This window comes from Schistocerca cancellata, chromosome 12 (assembly GCF_023864275.1).
Source record: "Schistocerca cancellata isolate TAMUIC-IGC-003103 chromosome 12, iqSchCanc2.1, whole genome shotgun sequence".
Classification (NCBI taxonomy): Eukaryota; Metazoa; Arthropoda; class Insecta; order Orthoptera; family Acrididae; genus Schistocerca; species Schistocerca cancellata.
The window spans coordinates 159,336,836-159,360,188 of record NC_064637.1 but is presented as its reverse complement, the minus strand read 5'-3'; the positions used below and the strand labels follow the sequence as shown (position 1 = coordinate 159,360,188).

At 40.6% G+C, this 23,353-nt stretch overlaps 1 protein-coding gene across 3 annotated transcripts in view; it reads right to left on the bottom strand.

Moving 5' to 3' along the window:
- The window catches only part of LOC126109881 (guanine deaminase), a 159,249-nt gene that overhangs the window by 97,570 nt on the left and 38,326 nt on the right, over positions 1-23,353 (bottom strand). The window contains exon 1 of one of the 3 annotated variants that reach the window (XM_049914964.1): positions 11,298-12,095. The exons of the other annotated variants lie outside the window; for them this stretch is intronic. Coding sequence (XP_049770921.1) covers positions 11,298-11,306 — 9 coding nt within the window. The 5' untranslated portion in view covers positions 11,307-12,095. Of the gene's footprint in view, positions 1-11,297; positions 12,096-23,353 lie in introns of those variants that run through there. 3 annotated transcript variants of the gene reach the window in all.

The window sequence follows — 23,353 nt, the reverse complement described above, 5'->3', positions numbered from 1 at the left end:
AATTTTCTGAGGGACAGATAGAACTGTTCTTTGGCATCACAGCTTTGTTCTGAAGCAATAGTGAACCTACTACGCAGTGCATTAACATCATTGACAACATTAAATTCATTTTACAAGCATATATTCTACTGGACTCATCAAAACTAAACATTTAAATACTATAGAAAACGTCATTAGTGTAATGCAACATCCTAAAGCATATACAGTTCAGAATCTCCCTTGTTTTCCCTTAGAATATTTGGCAACCCTAGCTGTAAATCGTATGGGTAGATGCGATAACTAGTTAAATGAGCTAGAGAAAAAAAGAAATCTATGGCAAAATTTGACTAATAAAAGAGACCCATAGGTAGGGCACTTCCTGAGGCATCATGAAATAATCAATATAGTACTGGAGAGAACAATATGGGTAAAAATTGCATGACAAGCCCAATACTACCACAGTAAGCAAGATGAAATGGATGTAGGTTACAGCAGACATGCAGTAATGAAGAGGCAAGTACAGAAAAGATTGGCATCAAAATAGTCTTAGGCCACAACAACAGATTTTGTTCCTTAGTGTGTTAGCCATATATACTCTAAAATGTAAAATTTTCTTCACAGAAACTCTGTTTTCAGCAGTGCCAACAGAGCAGCACTGATAAGATGTATCAGGAGATTCAATTATTGTTCTTTTTTTGACAAAAAGAAAAATTAAATAAAAAGTCACTCCTGTATAGATGCCAAAAGCACCAGGTTTTCTTTTACGTATAGCTGTGTCTACAATTTTTTTTCTTTTTCATGTTTTATTCCTATCCCGTTTTACCACTGCTCACCTTACTTTGTGATTCAAATTTGCAATCCTGGTGTCCCTGAGCTGTTACTCCTCTCAGTGGAGCACACCGGAAATGCATCCCGTCTCCCCCCCTCCCACCCTCTCTTACGGCAGCTCTCCCTACTTGCTGCTCTGCAAGTTCCCCCTCCCTCACCTTGCTCCAGACCAATCATTACACAACAGTTGCTCTGTAGGTGCAGTAGAAATACACAGGCTCAACTTTCGGAAAGCACTTAGGTGAAAAGTTAAAAGTGCTCACTCCTAATCCGTGTGTTGCATTATTTACTTGTGAGTGCATCTTAAAGGTGAATGGTGTGCACAGATTCATAAAACTTCATTGTGAAATATTTAACATAACTGCTTTTTCTTGAAATTACTTACTTTCTGCAGATTTGATGTGTTTTATGTGCAGTGCAGCCCTTTTTTCTTTCTTAACCGCACTCATCCCACTTCAGAATATTAGTGATTACTGATACGTTGTCATTAAACAGAAACAGTACTTGAAAGAGGAATCGATGGCAATTTATATACGACAGTCTCAACTTATAGTAAAATAATAATTTTCAAAATTTTACTCCCTGTATATTTAGCTATGAAATTCAGCAATGTTGAGAAATGAAATTCAAAATGTTTGTTCTAAATACAACTGTTGTGTACAGAGCATTCACAGCTGTCTTCCAAACCAGTACACTCACAGAAAGTGGTGTTATATTTTCAACACACATTTATTTTGCTCTAACTGTACCTAGTACATGCAAATTAGTTTCCATGCAGAACGATTAAAAATCCCGAAAATATTTTCTTTTCTTTGCAGAAAACTGATGACTGTAAAGTATGAGAAATAAGAAAGAACTTCCTACTGAGTGCATATGGCCACAGTTGTGGACATACCCGACTATTAAATAAGTAGTGCATTGAGACGGAAAATAAGGTGCACTTTGCCACACAAAGAGGAACTGTAATTGTGCATTACGGCATAATGTGAAACTTAACTGACATACTGCATGTTTTGCATAACCAATTTAGACTTCACAGTAATAATGGAAATTTAATTTTTGATGTATAATCCATCCATGGCAGTCAAACTGAAAATTCTAGTCCAGTAAAAACAAGCCTGAAGAATCAGAAGCTTTCCTTTCTTTTCTTCACTTTTACAAAAGATGTATATATGTATATTATTATGAAAATTTATAATCTCAACAACCACAAACATCATATAGCAACCTTCAAAACTAGCTTTTAGATTTTTTTTTTAAGTTTTCATGATGCCTTCAGCTGCCATTCTCTCTATTTCGGCCTTAAGCCATTTTCAAGTATTTTGTGGATTATTTTTAGTAGTAAAATATTCCATGTATGTTCTTGCTCATACGACTCCACGTAATGATCATAAAATAAATCCGAGATGTTTTACGCTATTTTACTTTCGAGTAGTTGTTGCAAGGTCATAGTAGCAATGACATACGTGGCATAATTTACTACTAAAAAATCATCCAAAAACTACTTGAAAATGGCATAAGGCAGAAAATGTACCATTGTACATGAAATAAAGAGAATGGCAGCTGAAGGCATCACAAAAATCTTTCAAAAAATTCATCACAGCTGCAGACCCTATCGCATTGAAAATTTTTAAGAACTATTTCTCTGTGTTGATTTATATTGACTTCTCTCGCATCCTTGGGCTCTCTTCTTTATAAAGGGACATAAGTAGCATAGTAAATGAATGTGGGGTTGTGTACAGGATATGTATGCCCAATTAACTAAACTCCTCCCCCCCCCCCCCCCAATTGTCAGTGTGCTTAAATAATCATTTCTTAGAAAATGGGCATAGCAAGATTAACATGCTCAAGTTCTACTGCAGGATATAACCAAAATGTATAGAAAAAAAATTTCTCCCACCAATCTCTCAACTTGCCCTATGAGACTGACAAATCAATGTAAGTTTGAAGGAAGCCAGAACATGTAGTAGACAGGGACTAGTAGCAAGTAAGCAGAGCAATTTTTCGTGTAATCTCAAAACTGTTTTGTGATTCACCATGAGACTAACTTGAGCTGACAATCCCCCCCCACTCAGCCTGATTACACTCTTGTTCTACTGTCAAGTGTTCTTACAGCTCTGAACAGCACTTTTGCCCATTGCTTCTTAGGTATCAAATGGGCATCTTTTAGAAAACTGTTTACATATGCAATAATTTAAATAATATGTAGTAAACTTACTTCTCCCAATCTGAAAGAATAGAGTACCACCACTAGTGGAAAGAAGAGGACAGATTTTTTAAAGCTATCAGTGTAGATGTTTCATGCAGTAGTTGCACTGTTATCCGTCTTTAGTAAAACAGCAATGATACCATAGAAAGAACCATTGGTTGTATTTTTAAACTGAGAATTGGTTGTTAATATATGATGTGATTTACACCATTACGTCAAAAAATGCTTCCTTGTACAAAAATTTATGGGTTGCACTAAATATTTGTATAATATGGACCAATTAGTTTATCTACACATATCAGACATGAATGTTAAGCGTATTTGAGTTGCATTTGAATGGAACCGAAGGAAACCTGAAATGCTTCTCCACCAATGGTATAGTGTACTCTAAAATATAACCTGCACAAGGTCATTTAAGTTGCAGTTATTCCACTCTGATGTCTACAACAGAACATTTAAATATGCACTTTGTTTATGAAGGCCAATTTCACTGAATGCTTTTCTCATTTTCTTTCCTTTCTTTCTTTCCAAAAAAAAGAAAAAAAGCTGAATTAAGTGCTTCATCTCTCTTTGGCAGTTAATTGTACATTGTTATATCTGCAGTTGTAAAAAGCCTTTGCTAGACCTTGAATCTAAAAGACACTATTTCAGGTATAGTAAGAAACTGATGTTTGCCATGTCACATTCAGTTCACGTCTACACAGTAGCATTGAAACTGTATTTCTACATTGTGTAGTTTCTGAGGAATAAATTTTTTAAAGCTGGTTCTCCTCCCTTTTTTAATAAGCCTATGAGAAACTCAGCAAAAAGTAATGCCCCCCCCCCCTCCCCCCTACCTATCATCCTCAAGAAAGAAATTCTGTGTTCTTCCTGTACTGTTAACAAACAGGGCTAGTAATAACAACAATCTTCCTAGCAGATTAAAACTGTGTGCCGGACCGAGACTCGAACTCAGTAGAGCACCTGCCCGCAAAAGTCAAAGGTCCCGAGTTCGAGTCTCGGTCCGGCACACAGTTTTAATCTGCCAGGAAGTTTCATATCAGCGCACACTCCGCTGCAGAGTGAAAATCTCATTCTGAAATAACAATAATCATCGTTCCTGTGCAAATCTCACAGCTACAATATATAAACATTTCTTCTGGCCTAAGCATCAAATTTGGTTGCTCAACTGTAGCTGTAAAGTGTACTTGTAGTAGCTGTGAAGCTACAAAAGTTTTTTACTGAGTTTATACTTCACATATTTAAGGATCTTTTCTTTGGCTGTAATTTAATAAGACAAGACATAAAATACCTTTATGGAACAACAAAAATGCTACTGTTTGCAGCAGTTCTCATCTTGTGGGCACCAGGCCTTCAGATAAAATGTATAGACAGAATTCAAGAAGTAAGAGTATAAAATTTTGAAGACGACTGTTCTTAAAATGTTACTAACTTTCATAACAGTCACGGCAAAATTTATGACCACGTGTTAAGAACATGTGTAAACTTTTGCAATCCCACGCAATAAAAAATTACTTACGGTAACAGAAGTAGAGATCAATGATAATAGGATGAGGCTTCATGAGTGGAATTCCTATTCATCTTGATGGTTAATACACTGCACATGCATAAGTCAACTAAAATCATAGTTCTGCTTGCTTTGCACTTAGAAATCTCTCTCATCATGTCGATTTGAAGAAACGATCGCTAGCAAACTTTCTCAGTTCTGTTCTATGGCACGATCTTCTGGGGTCATTGCTCCTAAAGTAAAAAGGTGTTTATTCTAAAGGATCATTCGATAAGAACATTGTGGAAGGAAAGTGTGGTTTAAAGTCTCTTTGAGAACGATGTAATTAGAGGTGGAGCAGGAGATCAGATTGTTCTTTGAGGATGGAGAAGGAAATCAGTTATGCCCTTTCAAAAGAACCATTCCAGAATTTACCCGGAGTGATTTAGGCAAAATCTACATCCGGACGGTCAGACGTGGACTCGAACAATCGTCGTCCCGAACGGAGTCCGGTGCACCGACCACTGCGTCACGTTGCTCGGTAAAGTGTGTTGTGCACAGCTGACAACTGAAGCCTCTGCAGCAACTACCTGCCAACATACACTGAGGTGGCAGAAGTCTCCCGATACCACGACGGACATCCTTTTGCCTGGCACAGTGCAGCATGTCAACGAGGCATGGACTCAACAATTCGTTGCAAATCCCCTGCAGAAATACTGAGCCGTGCTGCCTCTACAGCTGTCCGTAACTACGGAAGTGTTGCTCGTGCACAAACTGACCTCTCGATTATGTCCCATTAAATGTTCGACGGTATTCGTGTCGGGCGATGCGGGTGGCCAGATCGTTTACTCGAACTGTGCAGAAACCGATCGCGAATAGTTGTGGTGCAGTAACACATTTGGAAACGTGAAGTCCGAAAACAGCTGCAAACGGTCTCCGAGTGGTCGAGAATAATGACTTCCAGTAAGTGATCGGTTCGATTGGACCAGAGGGCCCATACCATTGTGGAGCCACTACCAGCTTGCACAGTGCATTGTTGACAACTCGTGTCCACAAATTTGTGGGGTCTGCACCGTGCACGAGCATTACCGTCAGTTCTGACCGACTGAAATTGGGACTCGTCTGACCGGGCCACAGTTTTCCAGTCACGTAGGGTCCAATCGATACGGTCACGGGCCCGAGAGAGGCACTGCAGGCGACATGCCGTTAGCAGAGGCACTCGCATCGGTCGTCTGTCGCCTCAGTCCTTAACGTGAAATTTCACCGCACTGTCCTAATGAATATGTTAGCTGTATGTCACACACTGTTTTCTGGAGACGATTCGTCTGGCGTCGCTCGGCTGTCGGGACTTACAACTCTACGCAAACGGTGCTGCTCTCGGTCATTAAGTGAAGGCTGTCGGCCACTGCGTTGTCCGCGGCAAGTCCTAATGGCCGAAATTTGGTATCCTCGGCACGCTCGACACTGCGTATCTCGGAATATCGAATTCCCTAACAATTTACGAAATGGAGAGTCCCGTACGTCTAGCTCCGACTAACATTCTGCGTTCAAAGTCTGTTAATTCTTGTCGTGTGGCTATAATTACATCGGAAAACTTTTCACGTGGACCACCTGAGTACAAACGACAGAACCTCCAATGCACTGCACTTTTATATCCTGTGTACGTCATCTGTATCTGTGCATATTGCTATTGTATGACTTCTGTCACCTCAGTGTATTTAGGCCCTACTCCCTGATGGTATTTATTGTTAATAACAAGAGCAAATTTTGGACAAACTCAACAATCCACAACCACAATATTAGAAGCAGAAATAATTTACAGATAGACTACGCATCTCTCTCTAGGATTCAGAATATAGCTTTATACGAGTGCATGCAGAAAAGAAATGCCTCCGAATTTTTATGTGAGTACTCAAAGTTTTCTAAATAAAACAAACATTATTAACAGTCCACATCCTTCTTCATGTCTACATATTTATTTCTCAGCATAGTCAACCTGACAACAAACACATTTCTCCCAATAAGAGACCAGTTACTAGTATGAAATTTTCACTCTATAGCGGAGTGTGTGCTGATATGAAACTCCCTGGCAGATTAAAACTGATTGCCGGACCAAGACTCGAACTCGGGACCTTTGCCTTTCGCAGGCAAGTGCTCTACCAAATGAGCTACCCAAGCACGACTCATGCCCCGTCCTCACAGCTTTAAATCTGCCAGTACCTCATCTCCTACCTTCCAAACTTCACAGAAGCTCTCCTGCGCACCTTGCAGAACTAACACTCCTGGAAGAAAGGTAGAGCACTTGCCCGCAAAAGGCAAAGGTCCTGAGTTCGAGTCTCGGTCCGGCACACAGTTTTAATCTGCCAGGAAGTTTCAAGAGATCAGTTAGTTCATACCGTTACTGTAGAATGTTTCAATTTGTTAACAGCTTGCACCACTTCATCAGTACCGATGCGAAGTCCTCCAATGTGTTCTTTAACTTCTAGAAACACGAAAATTGTATGGGGCCAAGTTGGGACTGTACGGAGGACGATCGACGGTAGTGAAACTGAGGTGTCAGATTGCTGCAGCGCTCATCTGTGGTGTGGCATTGTCGTGCTTAAAGAGAGGGTTCTCCACGTATGGGCAAACTTGCCTGCGAAAGGCAAAGGTCCCGAGTCAAGCAGTATATTGCTCCCTCCTACGTATATCTCGCGAAGAGACCATGAGTATAAAATCAGAGAGATTAGAGCCCACACAGAGGCATACCGACAATCCTTCTTTCCACGAACAATACGAGACTGGAATAGAAGGGAGAACCGATAGAGGTACTGAAGGTACCCTCCGCCACACACCGGCAGGTGGCTTGCAGAGTATGGATGTAGATGTAGATGTAGAAACTCTTCAAATTCGGGCTTTTCGTTTCTCACGCACCAACTTCGTTATGTTACACACCACCATCCTACATGCTGCAGTTTGGAACCCTTGAGCGGCAGACAGTTGCAAATATGTAGATGTGAAGAATAAAGCTGTTGAATGTTAGTAATGTTTGTTTCATTTAAAAAGCTTTAAGAGTTTTCACACAAAAAATTTGGAGGCATTACTTACCGGCACACACTCACGTTATGGCGCAACAGTCTAGAATAGTTGACAGTAGACTCCACACAGGAAATTCAAAATTCCCCAATATTTAATACATCGTTAGTCATTTCTTCAACAATCTCTCAGAATATTTTGACTCTGGAATGCCAGTTCCTCATAACTCTAATGCTTGTTGCCATCACAGCTGATGTGGTCTCCAATCCAAAGACTTGTTTGATGCAACTCTCCATGCTACTCTGTACTATCTAAGTCTCTTCATTTCTGAATAACTACTGCAACTTGCATCCTTCTGAATATGCTTACTGTAGTCATCTCTGTCTCCTACAATTTTTACCTCCCCCCCCCCTCCTCCTCCCCACAATTCCCTCCAACACTAAATTGGTGAGCCCTTGTTGTCTTAGAATGTGTCCTATCAACTGACCACTTCTTTTGGTCAACATGTACCACAAATTCGCCTCTCCAATTCTATTCACTACCTCCTCATTAGTTATGTGATTGATCCATTTAATTTTTGACATCCTTCTGTAGTACCACATCTCAAAAATTTCTGTTCTCTTTCTGTCTAAATAGTTCATCGTTCACGTTTCACTTCCATATGTGGCTACTCCCCAGACAAAACACATTCAAAAAAGACTTCCTAACACTTAAATCTGTGTTGGATGTTAACAAATGTCACTTCTCCAGAAATGTTTTTCTTGCCATTACCATTCGACATTTTACATTCTCTCTACTTCAGCCATTATCAGTTAGTTTGCTGCCCAAACAGCTAATTACCTTAGCATCACCTCATTTAATTCAACTACATTACATTAGCCTTGTTTTGCTTTTGTTGACGTTCATCTTATATCTTCCTTTCAAAACACTGTCCATTCCATTCAACTGCTCAATGACAAATGACAAAGTCCACACAAAGTAAATGTTTTTTTGAGTCTTTAAAAACAGAGTCAAGTAGTATAATACAAGCAATGTTTGCTTTTCTGCTACCATACAAATATGTTGTACAGTAGCCTAGAAGATATTCCCATAGTAATTATTGCGAGTAGATTAGCACTAGTCCTGATTTACTGTTAGTGTACCTTACAGAAATAGCCAGCAGTGGATGTTGCTGGTTGTGAATGCATAACTTAACCAGTTGCACACCTCTGTAGCCTCTCCCAGATAGGATTCACAGGACATGGAGTGTGGATGAAAGAATGTACATTTTACTTACAAAACATAGTACACAAGTTGTATTTCATGATGACATGTGATAAAGAAGTTATTGGAAGTTCAGTCATACAGTAACACCAAAAAATACCTTATAATTAAAAAAAGACGATTAATACATATTGTGTGAGACATACATCTCCTGTATCTTTTATCTCACTGCTGAGACAAATATGTACAATAGTCTAATCTAATCTCTACATCTTATACCAGTTCTGCTATTTTTCTGAAAATTTTGTCCCACTGTTTCTTTACCCCACAATAAATATGTATGCTGATCAAAAACTAAAAACACAGAGGCATTACCTGTGATACAAATACCATGATTTGCATTCATTTATATAAATAATTTTCTTCTTCCTTAATCATTGCACACTATTTGTCAACCAAGAAAGTAACAATACAGATATTATTATCAAAAACAATTTGCTGTGTCTTAATTTAGATTAACTAGCTGCATTTCACCATCTATTGCTAACTTAATACCTACATGAGCACCACATTTGTCATGGAACAACAGTTATCTGTGTGCCCTAAGAATAGAGGGCAATTTTGGAATGAACATTGCTAGTTATGCAAAATTTGTGAAAGGAGTGGCTAATATGGATTTTTTTGCTATTAATTTCTTCTGAATTTGTGAGACAAAGCAAAAAGGGGGATCTTCCCAAAAATTTTGGGTTTTATGTTATTGTAATTTTTATGTTCCGCATTATATTCTGAACAATTTGTAAAAATAATAGGTTTCTGTCTCTTAAATTTGAGTGAGTTACGACAGGCTGAATATTTGTGATGGAAATAAAGGTATTCTGAGATAATGTTTCACTGTATTGCCATTATCTAAGTGGACATATTTAAGAAATATATTATCCTTAAAATGCCCTTTTTTCAAATTGTATGGAGCTTAAGTTAACACTACATATTATTAGGTTAACCCCTTCAGATCTATAACACATTGTAGAGTACATAAATATAAAACCAAGTAAATTGACTCCAAATTGAGAGAAATTTGTCAACTCTGTGCAACACTGTTCAAAATGGCTCTGAGAACTACGGGACTTAACATCTGAGGTCATCAGTCCCCTAGAACTTAGAACTACTTAAACCTAACTAACCTAAGGACATCACACACATCCATGCCCGAGGCAGGATTCAAACCTGCGACTGCAGCGCCTAGAACTGCACTATTTTGGCAAAGTATTGGTATTTTTTACTCTACATTACGGCAGACTGCAAATTGGCAACTCTTTAGGCATTTATAATACTAATACATAAATGCCTTGTTTGGCATTATTGTAATTAAAAATGGTTATTCTTTTATGCAAACTACTCAGACCTCTTTAAAACGCCTATAAAATTAAGGAGATGCTATTTTGTGAAACACTGCATACACAGCTGTATTGGCATCTTGATGGGCCAATGTTATTTCCCTGAACAAAGGGTTCGTTTTCTAAAACTGACATCAATTACTTTTAATGATATTACTGACTCCTGTTGGATTCAAACCTCTTTAAAATGTATTAGGATGCACATAATGAAAGAAATTAGCTAAAAAAACGAAAATGAATATTTTAGACATTTGCTTCAAATGAAAATTTTCCTTTCCAATATTTTCTCTCTGAATCTCACATTTATAAGTTTCTCTGTTCTTTACGTTGGGGGGGGAGGTACCATTTTGAAGACAGACTGAAGAAACAGATGAGGAAGCCAAGTCCACATAGAGACTATTTTTCTGGCTTGTTAATGTTCCTTAAGGCGAAATTCAACTAAAACTTATTTTAATTACTAGCAACAAATATCATTAAGTAGTAATTTTGGTGGCATTTGATACTTCATAACTCACAGATTGATTCTGTTTTACGTGAAAGGAAAGTGTTTACATACATTTGTATGTATATTGTACCAATTCCATATCCATGTCTAAAAATTGCAGAACAGGCCTATATATGCTGAATGCTAACCATTTTGATAAAAATTATTGCCGCTATATCTTCATAGTTTCAGGTGAGATGGTTGTGCTGGCACATAAAATATTGGTACGGTAATAGTATGTCTGGAATGGATTTCGCTATAACATGTTTGGTGTCTCTGCTACCCAAGTTATACACAAAAATTAGTTTGTATATCTATAACAGTATTTAAGGAGGGAGTTGGATGGATAGCTTCAAAAGGAATAACATCAGTTTTTTTATCAAATATTTTAATACGACTTTCTCATAGGTTGGGTAGTCCCAAGTTCTTTCCCGGAGACGTTGCGTGCGAATATAATTGAGAGTTACGGAGGGGCCGCTTATACTTTTAATCCCGTGTAATATTTTGTTGTACATGGCCCTCGGTGTAATGTTATCATCATGCCTCGCAAGGCACGCGTTTTTTCGATGTTATTCCAACGGAGAAGAATCAAAACCGACCAAGTTAACGTACAAGTAACTTTTTTTTATAGCATGCAGCGCGATTCCATGTAGCCCATTAGCGACAAAGTTGCGAGAGCTTGCGAATGTTCCAACTCACCATGATCATCGTTTACGTTTACGAGAGAGTGTGGCCCATAACAAGTGGATATTTGCCGCTAGCAAATTGTTAACGCGTCATCACATTTTTGTTTACAGAATATCAGCGTTCGCTATCGATTCCGTAACTCACGCTGTACGATTAGGCTCCATAAAATCGGATCAAAATACTTGTCGAAACGCACGTACTTTGAGATTCATTGCGTGTTAGATTTGCATTCCGAACCGTTTGCACCTTAAATAATATTAAAACTCAAAATCCTACACCGGTTCGTTGTGCATGGAATCTAATTCAACCACGATACGAAAATCTTACAAATACCTATTCAATAACTACTTAAACGATAGCCAGATGGCTAAGTTCCACGAACTGTATTATATTATCGGTTTGTTAACGGAGCACACTTTTCTGTTGTAACAGGGTGCTCATTTCTCGGCTGCGAGCAAGGAGGTTAGAAACACCTTGATCTCAAGAAACCATGGAGGTAAGAATTATTCTTACCTCCATGCAAGAAACGGTAGCTGATTTTTTTTTTTTTTTTTTTTTTTTTTTGTAATGAGTGATCAATACGAAATGTGCGCGTATTAAAAAATTCGCCACAAGTGAAGCGTGGAACTGGTGATATCGCAGTCTGTTTCCTAACCTCACTTCTCAATCTTACAAGCGTTGTTGTACCGGTATCCGTAGTGCGTGCTTTTCTTCGGTCAGAATCAATCACACGTGAAGGAGGCCTCACTGCATAACATGACTGTGAGCACACGACTACGAAATCCTGAAGCCAACCTATACAGCGAAGACAGTCTTTCGCATCTCCCATTCGGAGCTCGAACTAGAAGCTGCCGTGAACAACCCGTTTTCAAACCGGTCAGGTTAACTATGTTGCAAAAAAATTTTCTCGTCTACCAGCGTTCCGTCTAAGGCCACTGATCGTACGTCACGTGCTGATACAAGGTCGGCAGGTCACACACAGCTTGACCTTCTGTAGACCAAATCGCCGAAGGAGGTGCACGAAAACGAACATTAAGAACCTTTAAGCCGCGCCCCACTTACATTTTATGTAATAATGCTACACTAACATAACCCACAAGTTACAACTATTTACGTTAAGTGCATGTACTGCGGTTTGCCGCATTAGCGTTTTTTCGATTTTTTAATTTTTTTTTTATTAACAGGGTGAAATTATGAAGATTGAAGAGTGAATATCCTACGAAACTACGCTATTAAATCAGGTTGTTTAAAGTAGAATAAGAATAGCAACCCGTTAAGAATTTTCTTCCCATTTGATTTAGTTCAGGAAAGTCGTCGTTGGTATAGACATCTCCAATGTTAGTTTCCAGCTACTGTAGAGTGTTTATACTAGGCAAGTCCCCTGAAACTACGCAGATCATCTAACAGCAGGTATAAAATACAGCCAACCAATTGCAACAAATGGTGCTTTTCGAATGACCTTTACCATGGTTACGACGGATTTAAACAGGCAAGCTACAGCAGGTCGTTTAGTAAATTCCCATCTTTAGGCTCAAGATGTTTATAGATACCTAATTCTTCCCAAAGATCCATCCTGCGCCCTTTGATTCCTCTATGAAGAATAATTGTATCTTCCAAATACTTCGGAGTGTTGTTGGCAATCAATAGACGTTCAGCAAATGTAGAATTATGTATGTTAGCTCCTTTCTTTCCTAGCTCTCTTGGATCTTGTCCATTCTGATAGTAATACGCTTATTGCCTGTTTAGAACGCCAAGCATACGTGTCTGTCGGCACATGCGCCTCAGGAGTTGTTTTCCTGATATACGATAATGCTCTCCACTCTACCTCAGTCTGCATGTACCTGCTGACATGGTCTGTAATTTTAAGTGATTGGCTCTACTGAATTGATTCTAGGGGCCTCAATTTTTACAGATGGACATACAGACCGTTGGCAATACATGTCACGTGGAGACAGCTTTTACTGAATGAAATGCTAATGTGAAGTTTGTAAGTACCACTTGCCGTATGTTGTTTGTGATATTTCTACACGTGTTGTAAGAGTAGCTTCTCTTAGACACGTAATATTGGTCCATGACGTTTTCATTATATGTTATCGTATTGTACGCAGGTTTGTCCTTCTGAAAATGACGGGTTTAAATTCGTCGAAACCATGGTGAAGGTTATTTGAAAACCACCATTAATGTAACTAGTTGGCCGGCTTCTATACCTGCTATTCTGTAACTGTTGCTGTAGCGCAGCCATGTTCAAAATATTGCAGATCATCCAAAGTTGTGGTCGTCCAACTGCCGCCAGCGAATCGCATGCGGATCGAATCAAGCATTGGTGCGGCCCGCTGATGTCAGCCATATTTTACGCTGAAGAGCCGATGAAACTGTTGCATGCGATGTGGCGTGGACTCGACTAATGTCTGAAGTAGTGCTGGAAGGAACTGACACCACGAACCCTGCAGGGCTGTCCATAAAACCGTAAGAGTATGAGGGATTGCAGATCTCTTCTGCAGCGCAGGTTGCAAGGCAATCCCAGATATGCTCAATAATATTCATGTCTGGCGAGTTTGGTGGTCAGCGGAAGTGTTTAAACTCTGAAGGGTGTTCCTGCAGCCACTCTGTAGCAATTCTGGACGTGTGAGGTATCGCATTGTCCGGCTGGAATTGCCCAAGTCCGTCGTAATGCACAATGGACATGCACGGATCAGGTGATCAGACAGGACGCTTACGTGTGTGTCACCTGTCGGAGTCGCATCTAGACGTATCACGTCCCACACCATTACAGAGTCTCCACCAGCTTGACCAGTTCCCTGATGACATGTATGTGCCACGGATTCGTGAGGTTGTCTCCATACCCGTGCACGTCCTTCTGCTCGATATAATTTGAAACGAGCCTCGCCCGACCAGGCTCCATGTTTCCAGTCATCAACAGTCCAATGTCGCGGTTGACGGTCCCAGGCGAGGCGTAAAGCTTTGTGTCGTGCAGTCATCAAGGGTACACGAGTGGGCCTTCGGCTCCGAATGCCCGTATCGATGATGTTTCGTTGAATGGTTCGCACAGCTGACACTTATTGATAGCCCAGCATTGAACTCTACACCAATTTGCGGAAGGATTGCATTTCTGTCACGTTAATCGACTCTCTTCAGTCGTCGTCGATCACGTTCTCGCAGGATCTTTTTCCGGCCGCAGCGATGTCGGAGATTTGATGTTTTACCGGATTCCTGATATCCACAGTACACTCGTGAAATGGGCGTAACGGGAAAAATCCCCACTTCATCGTTACCTCTGAGATGCTGTGTCCCATCGCTCGTACGCCGACTATAACACCACGTTCAAACTCACTTAAATCTTGATAACCTGCCATTGCAGCAGCAGTAACCGATCTAACAACTGCGCCGGGCAATTGTCTTATATAAGCGTTGCTGTCCACAGCACCGTATCTGCCTGTTTACGTATCTCTGTATTTGAATATGAACGCCTATAGCAGTTTCTTTGGCACTTAAGGGGCTCCGGAACGCCCTATACTTGCAATGTTAAATTACGCTTATAAATTACATCTTTCCTCACAAAGTATTTGAGGTAGGAAGTTGAACTTTTTACAGATTATTTATTGGAGTATGGGCTGCAACTTAACACAGGGATTTTACAAAATTTTAGTTCAGTTATTAAAGATGATGTTTTTTCAATTGTAATGAAAATTCACAACATTTTTTGCAATTTTTTATTTATATATTCAAAAATATACAGTTTTTTGGAAAAAGGCTGTGTTAAATTATGCAGAAGGTACTGTGTAGCATTTACTGAAACAAATATGTTTGGAAGATCCTTAGAAAACATGTAATTAGTATGAGAAAATAAAAGTTTTGGGAATCGAGCGACAAAGATTGGATTAACTTTTTAGTGCATTCCAGGTCCATAGGATGGATTATCTTCATCCTCTGCAAACTCCTCCTCCAGCTTCCTCTTGTTCCTCCTCCTGTTTATTCTTGCTTGTATTTCTAGACTCTTTACAGCCCTGTCTGCAGCCCGAAGGCGTTCCTTGTCTAAAGCAAGCATCGCTCGTACCATGTTAGAACCTATCTTCATTCCCATATTTCTAAATACCTTGCACCTTACAATGTTGCCATCATTGAAAGTCGCAACAGCATCATATACACCAAAGTGAAGTGTTTCTATTCCAACAAATACAGTCTTGGGGATTCTCGACGATATAACACTATTTACACTTTCATTGGGGTTTTGAGTTTATCCGTGAATACACTTTTTCAACAGTTCAGGTGCTGCTAAGTCTCTGAAAATAGGTTTTATCACCTCTATTATTGCATGAGGCAGACTATGCTTATGAGTGTACATTTCACCAGTTAGCAATCCTTTGTTATATTTACACCAACTGTCTTCTTCTTTGGGACACAAGCTATGTTGGGGATTTTCATCGGTTGAAGAAGTATGAAAAAAAAGAGCCCAAACAGCCTTCTTCATTTCGTCGACACTTTGTGTATTTTGCCTAATAGCCATTCCATAATAGTTCTGTATTTTGTCAATTACACTGTCAGTTAATCTTCCCTTCCCATCCAACCCTTTACCATCACTGAGTTTTTGTTTTTTGTACGAAGCTTTCAGTCGCCGAAGTCTTGTTCCCATTCGCTTCTGTACGTGTCCAACACATACTTTATCTCACATCACTAAAATGTACCTGATGAACACGGACGTTAATAATAACACCATTTGACAGCAGTTTAACAGCGCCACAGTGGGTCACGGCCATGTAGAACACATTTCAAAAAAAAAATTAAAAATAGTTGTAGTCTTCGGAATTGAATAAATTATATATCTATTAAAAGGTAATATTCTGCAGATTCAGAAAACGCAAAAAAGTAAAAATTGAACTTTTCATGATTTTGAGCCTTTCCGGAGCCCCTTAAGTGTATAATAAGCATGTAGCAACTAAGAGACAAATCCGGAAACGTCAGCTAGCGTTAAGAGGCTCTTAGGACAGTAGTTTTCCTGGTTAGTTCAAATGGCTCTGAGCACTATGGGACTTAACATCTGAGGTCATCAGTCCCCTAGAACTTAGAACTGCTTAAACCTAAGAACATCACACACATCCATGCCCGAGGCAGGATTCGAACCTGCGACCGTAGCGGTCGCGCGGTTCCAGACTGAAGCGCCTAGTACCGTCCTGGTTAGTAAGGAAAAAAAAAATACTTGCAGAGGCAGTAATATTTTAAGAAGTGTTTCATTTTAATCGGCGTTGGTGAATTCGACCACGAGCCAAGTATAATTGGCTTCTTACTTCAAGGGAAGATGAGTAGGTTGCGTGGCCACTACGGATTTAGATGATACGAGATGGGGAATGCTTTCTCGTTTGTCTTCCAGTACTAACTCACGGACGTGCGCGACATGTAACGATCAGCTACTATGGTGTAGACTTTCACACGGAAATAACATGGAGAGAGAGGGCCATCTTCAAATGCGGTACATATTTGCAGCAAGCAATGTGTAATTAAACGTTGCTGTAAAGCACCGCAATGAGCAGAGGAAAACAGTAAACATTTCTGATCGTCTCATACTGCTTAATGCATTTAAATATATGTACAATTTCTGTTATTAATCAATTATCATCCGCTCACACTGCTAACCCAGGCAATTCGTCAGCCAATTGCAGTGTCACGACTTTGGCGTCGCTGAAGATCGCAGAAGTCTGAAACGGAGAACAGTCGACGCGAAGTCTTTCGAAATGTGCCGATTTTTAACCACCAGTACTAAGGCCGGCTGCCAATTTATCGAGTCCCTTCCACAACTAGTCTGGTGGGAGCTTGTAACGTACTAATTCACGTAGATTAGCAATTAATAATAACATCGCTATGTCTGCTGCCCCAGGTGCCACACTAAAATGTCAACGTTGGCGGGATCATTTGCAACATCGTTTAACAGGACTGCAAGGCACGCAATCTGAGCTCCACAATGGATGTGGTCTAAATTAGATTAGATTAGTACTTGCTCCATAGATCATGAATACGACACTTCGTAACGATGTGGAACGTGTCAGGTTAATAAAAGGTGTCGATACAAGATATTACATTACACAAAAAATTACATGACACTTAATATATTTAATTTTTTGTGGGGGTTGAGGAAATTACCCACTTACTATGTCCAAAAATTCATCTAATGAGTAGAAGGAGCTGCCATTAAGAAATTCTTTTAATTTCCTTTTAAATGCTATATGGCTGTCTGTCAGACTTTTGATGCTATTAGGTAAGTGCCCAAAGACTTTTGTGGCAGCATAATTTACCCCCTTCTGAGCCAAAGTTAGATTTAACCTTGAGTAGTGAAGATCATCCTTTCTCCTAGTGTTGTAGCCATGTACACTGCTATTACTTTTGAATTCGTTCGGATTCTTAATAACAAAATGTATAAGTGAATACATATTTTGTCAGACTACAGTGAAGATCTCTAGCTCTTTAAATAAGTGTCTGCAGGATGATCTTGGATGAGCTCCAGCAATTATTCTGATTACACGCTTTTGTGCAATGAACACTCTTTTATTCAATGATGAGTTACCACAAAATATGATGCCATACGAAAGCAGAGAATGAAAATAGGCGTGGTAAGCTAATTTACTGAGATATATATCGCCAAAATTTGCAATGACCCTAATAGCGTAAGTAACTGAACTCAAACGTTTCAGATCTTCAGTGTGTTTTTTCCAGTTCAACCCCTCATCAATGCATACACCTAGAAATTTTGAATATTCTACCTTAGCTACCGATTTCTGATCGAAGTCTTTATTTATTAATGGTGTCATTCCATTTACTGTGTGGAACTGTATTTACTGTGTTTTGTCAAAGTTTAATGCGAGCCCATTTGCAGAGAACCACTTAATGATTTTCTGAAAAACTTCGTTTACAATTTCACCAGTTAATTCTTGTCTGTTGGGTGTGATAGCTATACTTGTATCATCGGCAAAAAGTATCAGCTTTGCATCTTCGTGAATACAGAATGGCAAGTCATTAATGTATATTAAGAACAGCAGAGGACTCAAGAACGAACCTTGCGGCACCGCGTTCTTGATTGTTCCCCAGTTTCAGAAATCACCAGTTTTTTTGCATATTATGTGAACTGCTTGTTTCAACTTTCTGCACTCTTCCAGATAGGTATGATTTAAACCATTTGAGCGCTGTCCCATTCGCACGATGACCAGTATGGAATGGTGTGTTCCTTTGACAACTGCGAATCGGTAGCACACATTACAATGGTGCCAAGTGCATATGACTGGACCAACGAGAAATGGAGTCGCCTGCTCTTCTCGGATTGAGAGCAGATGCAATCCGAGTAGCTATTTTGGACGTACCTTCATATGGCGAGAGGTAGAAACACACATAATGTTGCATGGGCGAACGGTCCTTCAAATCTTTAAGTACAGACTGGACAATGAATATTGGCCATCGGATGAGTTCATTGCTGAAATGTCAGCTATTGTCAGGTTATTGTTCCTGAGAAATGTTCTATTTCACCTACTATCTAAATAGTTCATTCGAATTTTTGAAAGAGGGTTATCAGATCTGTCAGGAAAAAAATTAATTGTATTTAAACTACTGTCAAAAAGTAAATAAATATGACTACAAAACGGATTTTTCATTCGAAATAATTAAGGCTAAAGAACGCTACAACTTGTTTAACAAGAGCTTCATGTCTGTCAGTCGTTTCTGTGACAGGAGAAAAGGAAAAGGAATGAAAGCAACAGTGATAAATTAAGAACATTTCATCCATGGTTTATAGTGAAAGTACAAAGTAATTGATACGCTGCCTGTGTCTACGTGATATGCCTTTCTCTGCTTGTAGCCTTAGACTCAGGAGAAAGTTCTCCAACCTCAGTTGTCACCCTTTGGCACTGACTATTCGTTATGTTCAAATAGACAAAAGAACAGATATCGAAATAACTGACTAACGGATAGAATAGCAACTGAAATCGCTCAGCAGAGGAAAGGTCACTGGACGTGACAGGATACCACTTCGATTCTACACAAAGTATGCGAAAGAACTTGTTCGTCTTCCAGTAGCAGTGTGCTGTAGGTTTCCAGAGGGGCGCAGTGTTCGTAATGATTGGAAAAAAGCTCAGGTCATTCCAGTTTTCAAAAAGGGACGTTGAACAGATGCACAAAAAATATAGACCTGACGTTGGTCACTCGAAGAATTCTGGAACATATTTTATGCTCGCTTATTATGACATTTCGGGAGACTGAAATTCTCCTCTGTTGCAGTCAACATGGATTCCTAAAACGACAATCCTATGGAACCCAGCTCGCTCTGTCCGTCCGCAAGAAGCAGAAGGCAGTAGACATACAGGCGCCCAGGTAGATGCCGTGTTCCGTGACTTCCGGAAGGCGTTCGATGCTGCACTGCCACCTGATGAACAAAATATCGTACCAACTGTTTGACTGGATTGAAGAATTTCTAGCAAACAGCACACAGCATGTCATTCTGGACGGAGAGAAGTCGTCGCATGGAAAAGTAACTTCGGGCGTGCTCCACGGGAGGTCCTGGGACCTTTACTTTTCACAATATATATAATACTGATATATAAATGATCTAGTACATAACATCGGAAGGTCCACGAGGCTTTCCGTGGATAATGCTGTTATACAGAGAAGTCGCGACAGTAGAAAATTGTAGCGAAATGGAGGCAGACCTGTAGAAGATCGACTCTCGGTGCAGGGAGTGGCAGTTGGTCCTCAACATAAACTAAGGTAACATACTGCGAATGCATAGACAGAAAAACCTTTTATTGTAAGACAACCCGTTTGTAGGACAATCACCGGCAGAAGTTACACTACTGGCCATTACAATTGCTACACCACGTAGAAGACGCGCTACAGACGCGAAATTTAACCGACAGGAAGAAGATGCTGTGATATGCAAATTATTAGCTTTTCAGAGCATTCACACAAGGTTGACGCCGGTGGCGACACCTACAACGTGCTGACATGAGGAAAATTTCCAACCGATTTCTCATACACAAACACTAGTTGACCGGCGTTGCCTGGTGAAACGTTGTTGTGATGCCTCGTGTAAGGAGGAAAAATGAGTACCATCACGTTTCCTACTTTGATAAAGGTCGGATTGTAGCCTATCGTGATTGCGGTTTCTCGTATCGCGACATTGCTGCTCGCGTTGGTCGAGATCCAATGACTGTTAGCAGAATATGGAATCGGTGGGTTCAGGAGGGTAATACGGAACGCCGTCCTGGATCCCAACGGCCTCGTATCACTAGCAGTCGAGATGACAGGCATCTTATCCGCATGGCTGTAACAGATCGTGCAGCCACGTCTCGACCCTTGAGTCAACACATGGGGACGTTTGCAAGACAACAACCATCTGCACGAACAGTTCGACGACGTTTGCAGCAGCATCGACTATCAGCTCGGAGACCGTGGCTGCGGTTACCCTTGACGCTGCATCACAGACAGGAGCGCCTGCGATGGTGTACTCAACGACGAACCTGGGCGCACGTAAGGCAAAACGTCATTTTTTCGGATGAATGCAGGTTCTGTTTACGGCATCATGATGGTCGCATCCGTGTTTGGCGACATTGAGGTGAACGCACATTGGAAGCGTGTATTCGTCATCGCCGTATGGTATGGGGTGCCATTGGTTACACGTCTCGGTCAAATGGTTCAAATGGCTCTGAGCACTATGGGACTTAACAGCTATGGTCATCAGTCTCCTAGAACTTAGAACTACTTAAACCTAACTAACCTAAGGACATCACACAACACCCAGTCATCACGAGGCAGAGAAAATCCCTGACCCCGCCGGGAATCGAACCCGGGAACCCGGGCGTGGGAAGCGAGTACTCTACCGCACGACCACGAGCTGCGGACACGTCTCGGTCACCTTTTGTTCGCATTGACGGCACTTTGAACAGTGGACGTTACATTTCAGATGTGTTACGACCCGTAGCTCTACCCTTCATTCGATCCCTGCGAAACCCTACATTTTAGCAGGATAATGCACGAACGCATGTTGCAGGTCCTGTACAGGCCTTTCTGGATATAGAAACTGTTCGACTGCTGCCCTGGCCAGCACATTCCCCAGCTTTCTCACCAATTGAAAACGTCAGGTCAATGGTGGCCGAGCAACTGGCTCGTCACAATAGGCCAGTCACTACTCTTGATGAACTGTGGTATGGTGTTGAAGCTGCATGGGCAGCTGTACCTGTACACGCCACCCAAGCTCTATGTGACTCAATGCCCAGGGGTATGCAGGCCGTTATTACGGCCAGAGGTGGTTGTTCTGTGTACTGATTTCTCAAGATCTATGCACCCAAACTGCGTGAAAATGTAATCACATGTCAGTTCTAGTATAATATATTTGTCCAATGAATACCCGTTTATCATCTGCATTTCTTCTTGGTGTTGCAATTTTAATGGCCAGTAGTGTATTTCCATAAAATATTTAGGAGTAAGCCTATGGGGTGATTTGCAGTGGAACGACGACGTAAAATTAATCACAGCTGAAGCAGATGCCAAACTGAGATTCATTGGAAGTATCATCAAAAAATGTAGCCCATCAACAGAAGAAATAGCTTACAAAACACTCATTCGACGAGTACTTGAATGTTACGCGTCAGTCAGGGATTCGCACGAGGAAAGACTGATAGAGGAAATAGAGAAAATCCAAAGAAGAGCAGTTCGTCCCCGTACAGCTTCATTTAGTAAGCGCGAAGACTTGACAGAGATACCCAGCAAAATCTAGTGACAGACACTGGAACAGAGGCGTTCTGTACTACAGCGTGGTTTACTGTTAAAAATTCCGAGAGCGTACGTTAGTAGGAGAGTCATCCGCCATATTGCTTCGTCCTACATACATTTCTCGAGAACAACATGAAAAACGAGGATGGTTTGATAAGTCTGGTAAATCTACATGACCGAATGGAACATTTTTGTTGCACCTACGTGGTTGGTAAATTTCATCATTCCAATGATCGTATAAGGAATTTCAATAATGTGCAGCAAACAGTTCATTGTTGACAGCTGTCTAAAGCGGTCACTGTGTTGACTCCGACTGCAAATGGAGAAAACCGCGTGTGCTGCTGCTGTTAAATACAGGGTGATTCAAAAAGAATACCACAATTTTAAAAATGTGTATTTAATGAAAGAAACATAATATAACCTTCTGTTATACATCATTACAAAGAGTATTTAAAAAGGTTTTTTTTCACTCAAAAACAAGTTCAGAGATGTTCAATATGGCCCCCTCCAGACACTCGAGCAATATCAACCTGATACTCCAACTCGTTCCACACTCTCTGTAGCATATCAGGCGTAACAGTTTGGATAGCTGCTGTTATTTCTCGTTTCAAATCATCAATGGTGGCTGGGAGAGGTGGCCGAAACACCATATCCTTAACATACCCCCATAAGAAAAAATCGCAGGGGGTAAGATCAGGGCTTCTTGGAGGCCAGTGATGAAGTGCTCTGTCACGGGCTGCCTGGCGGCCGATCCATCGCCTCGGGTAGTTGACGTTCAGGTAGTTACGGACAGATAAGTGCCAATGTGGTGGCGCTCCATCTTGCTGAAATATGAATTGTTGTGCTTCTTGTTTGAGCTGAGGGAACAGCCAATTCTCTAACATATCCAGATACTGTAGTCCAGTTACAGTAGCACCTTCGAAGAAAAAGGGACCAAAAACTTTATTGGCTGAAATGGCACAGAAAACGTTCACCTTAGGCGAGTCACGTTCATACTGAGTTGTTTCCCGCGCATTCTCGTCGATTCACTTCTGCCGTACTCAATAACACAAAAAGCTTTCTGTTGAGCGGTCGCCATCTTAGCATCAACTGACGCTGACGCCTAGTCAGCAGCGCCTCAAGCGAACAAATGAACAACTAAATGAAACTTTATAGCTCCCTTAATTCGCCGACAGATAGTGCTTAGCTCTGCCTTTTGTCGTTGCAGAGTTTTAAATTCCTAAAGTTGTGGTATTCTTTTTGAATCACCCTGTATTTTCACTTGAACCGTTGGACTGCCCCACAAATCAATACAGAACTGGATGAAATTCACGCGGACTCTGCGC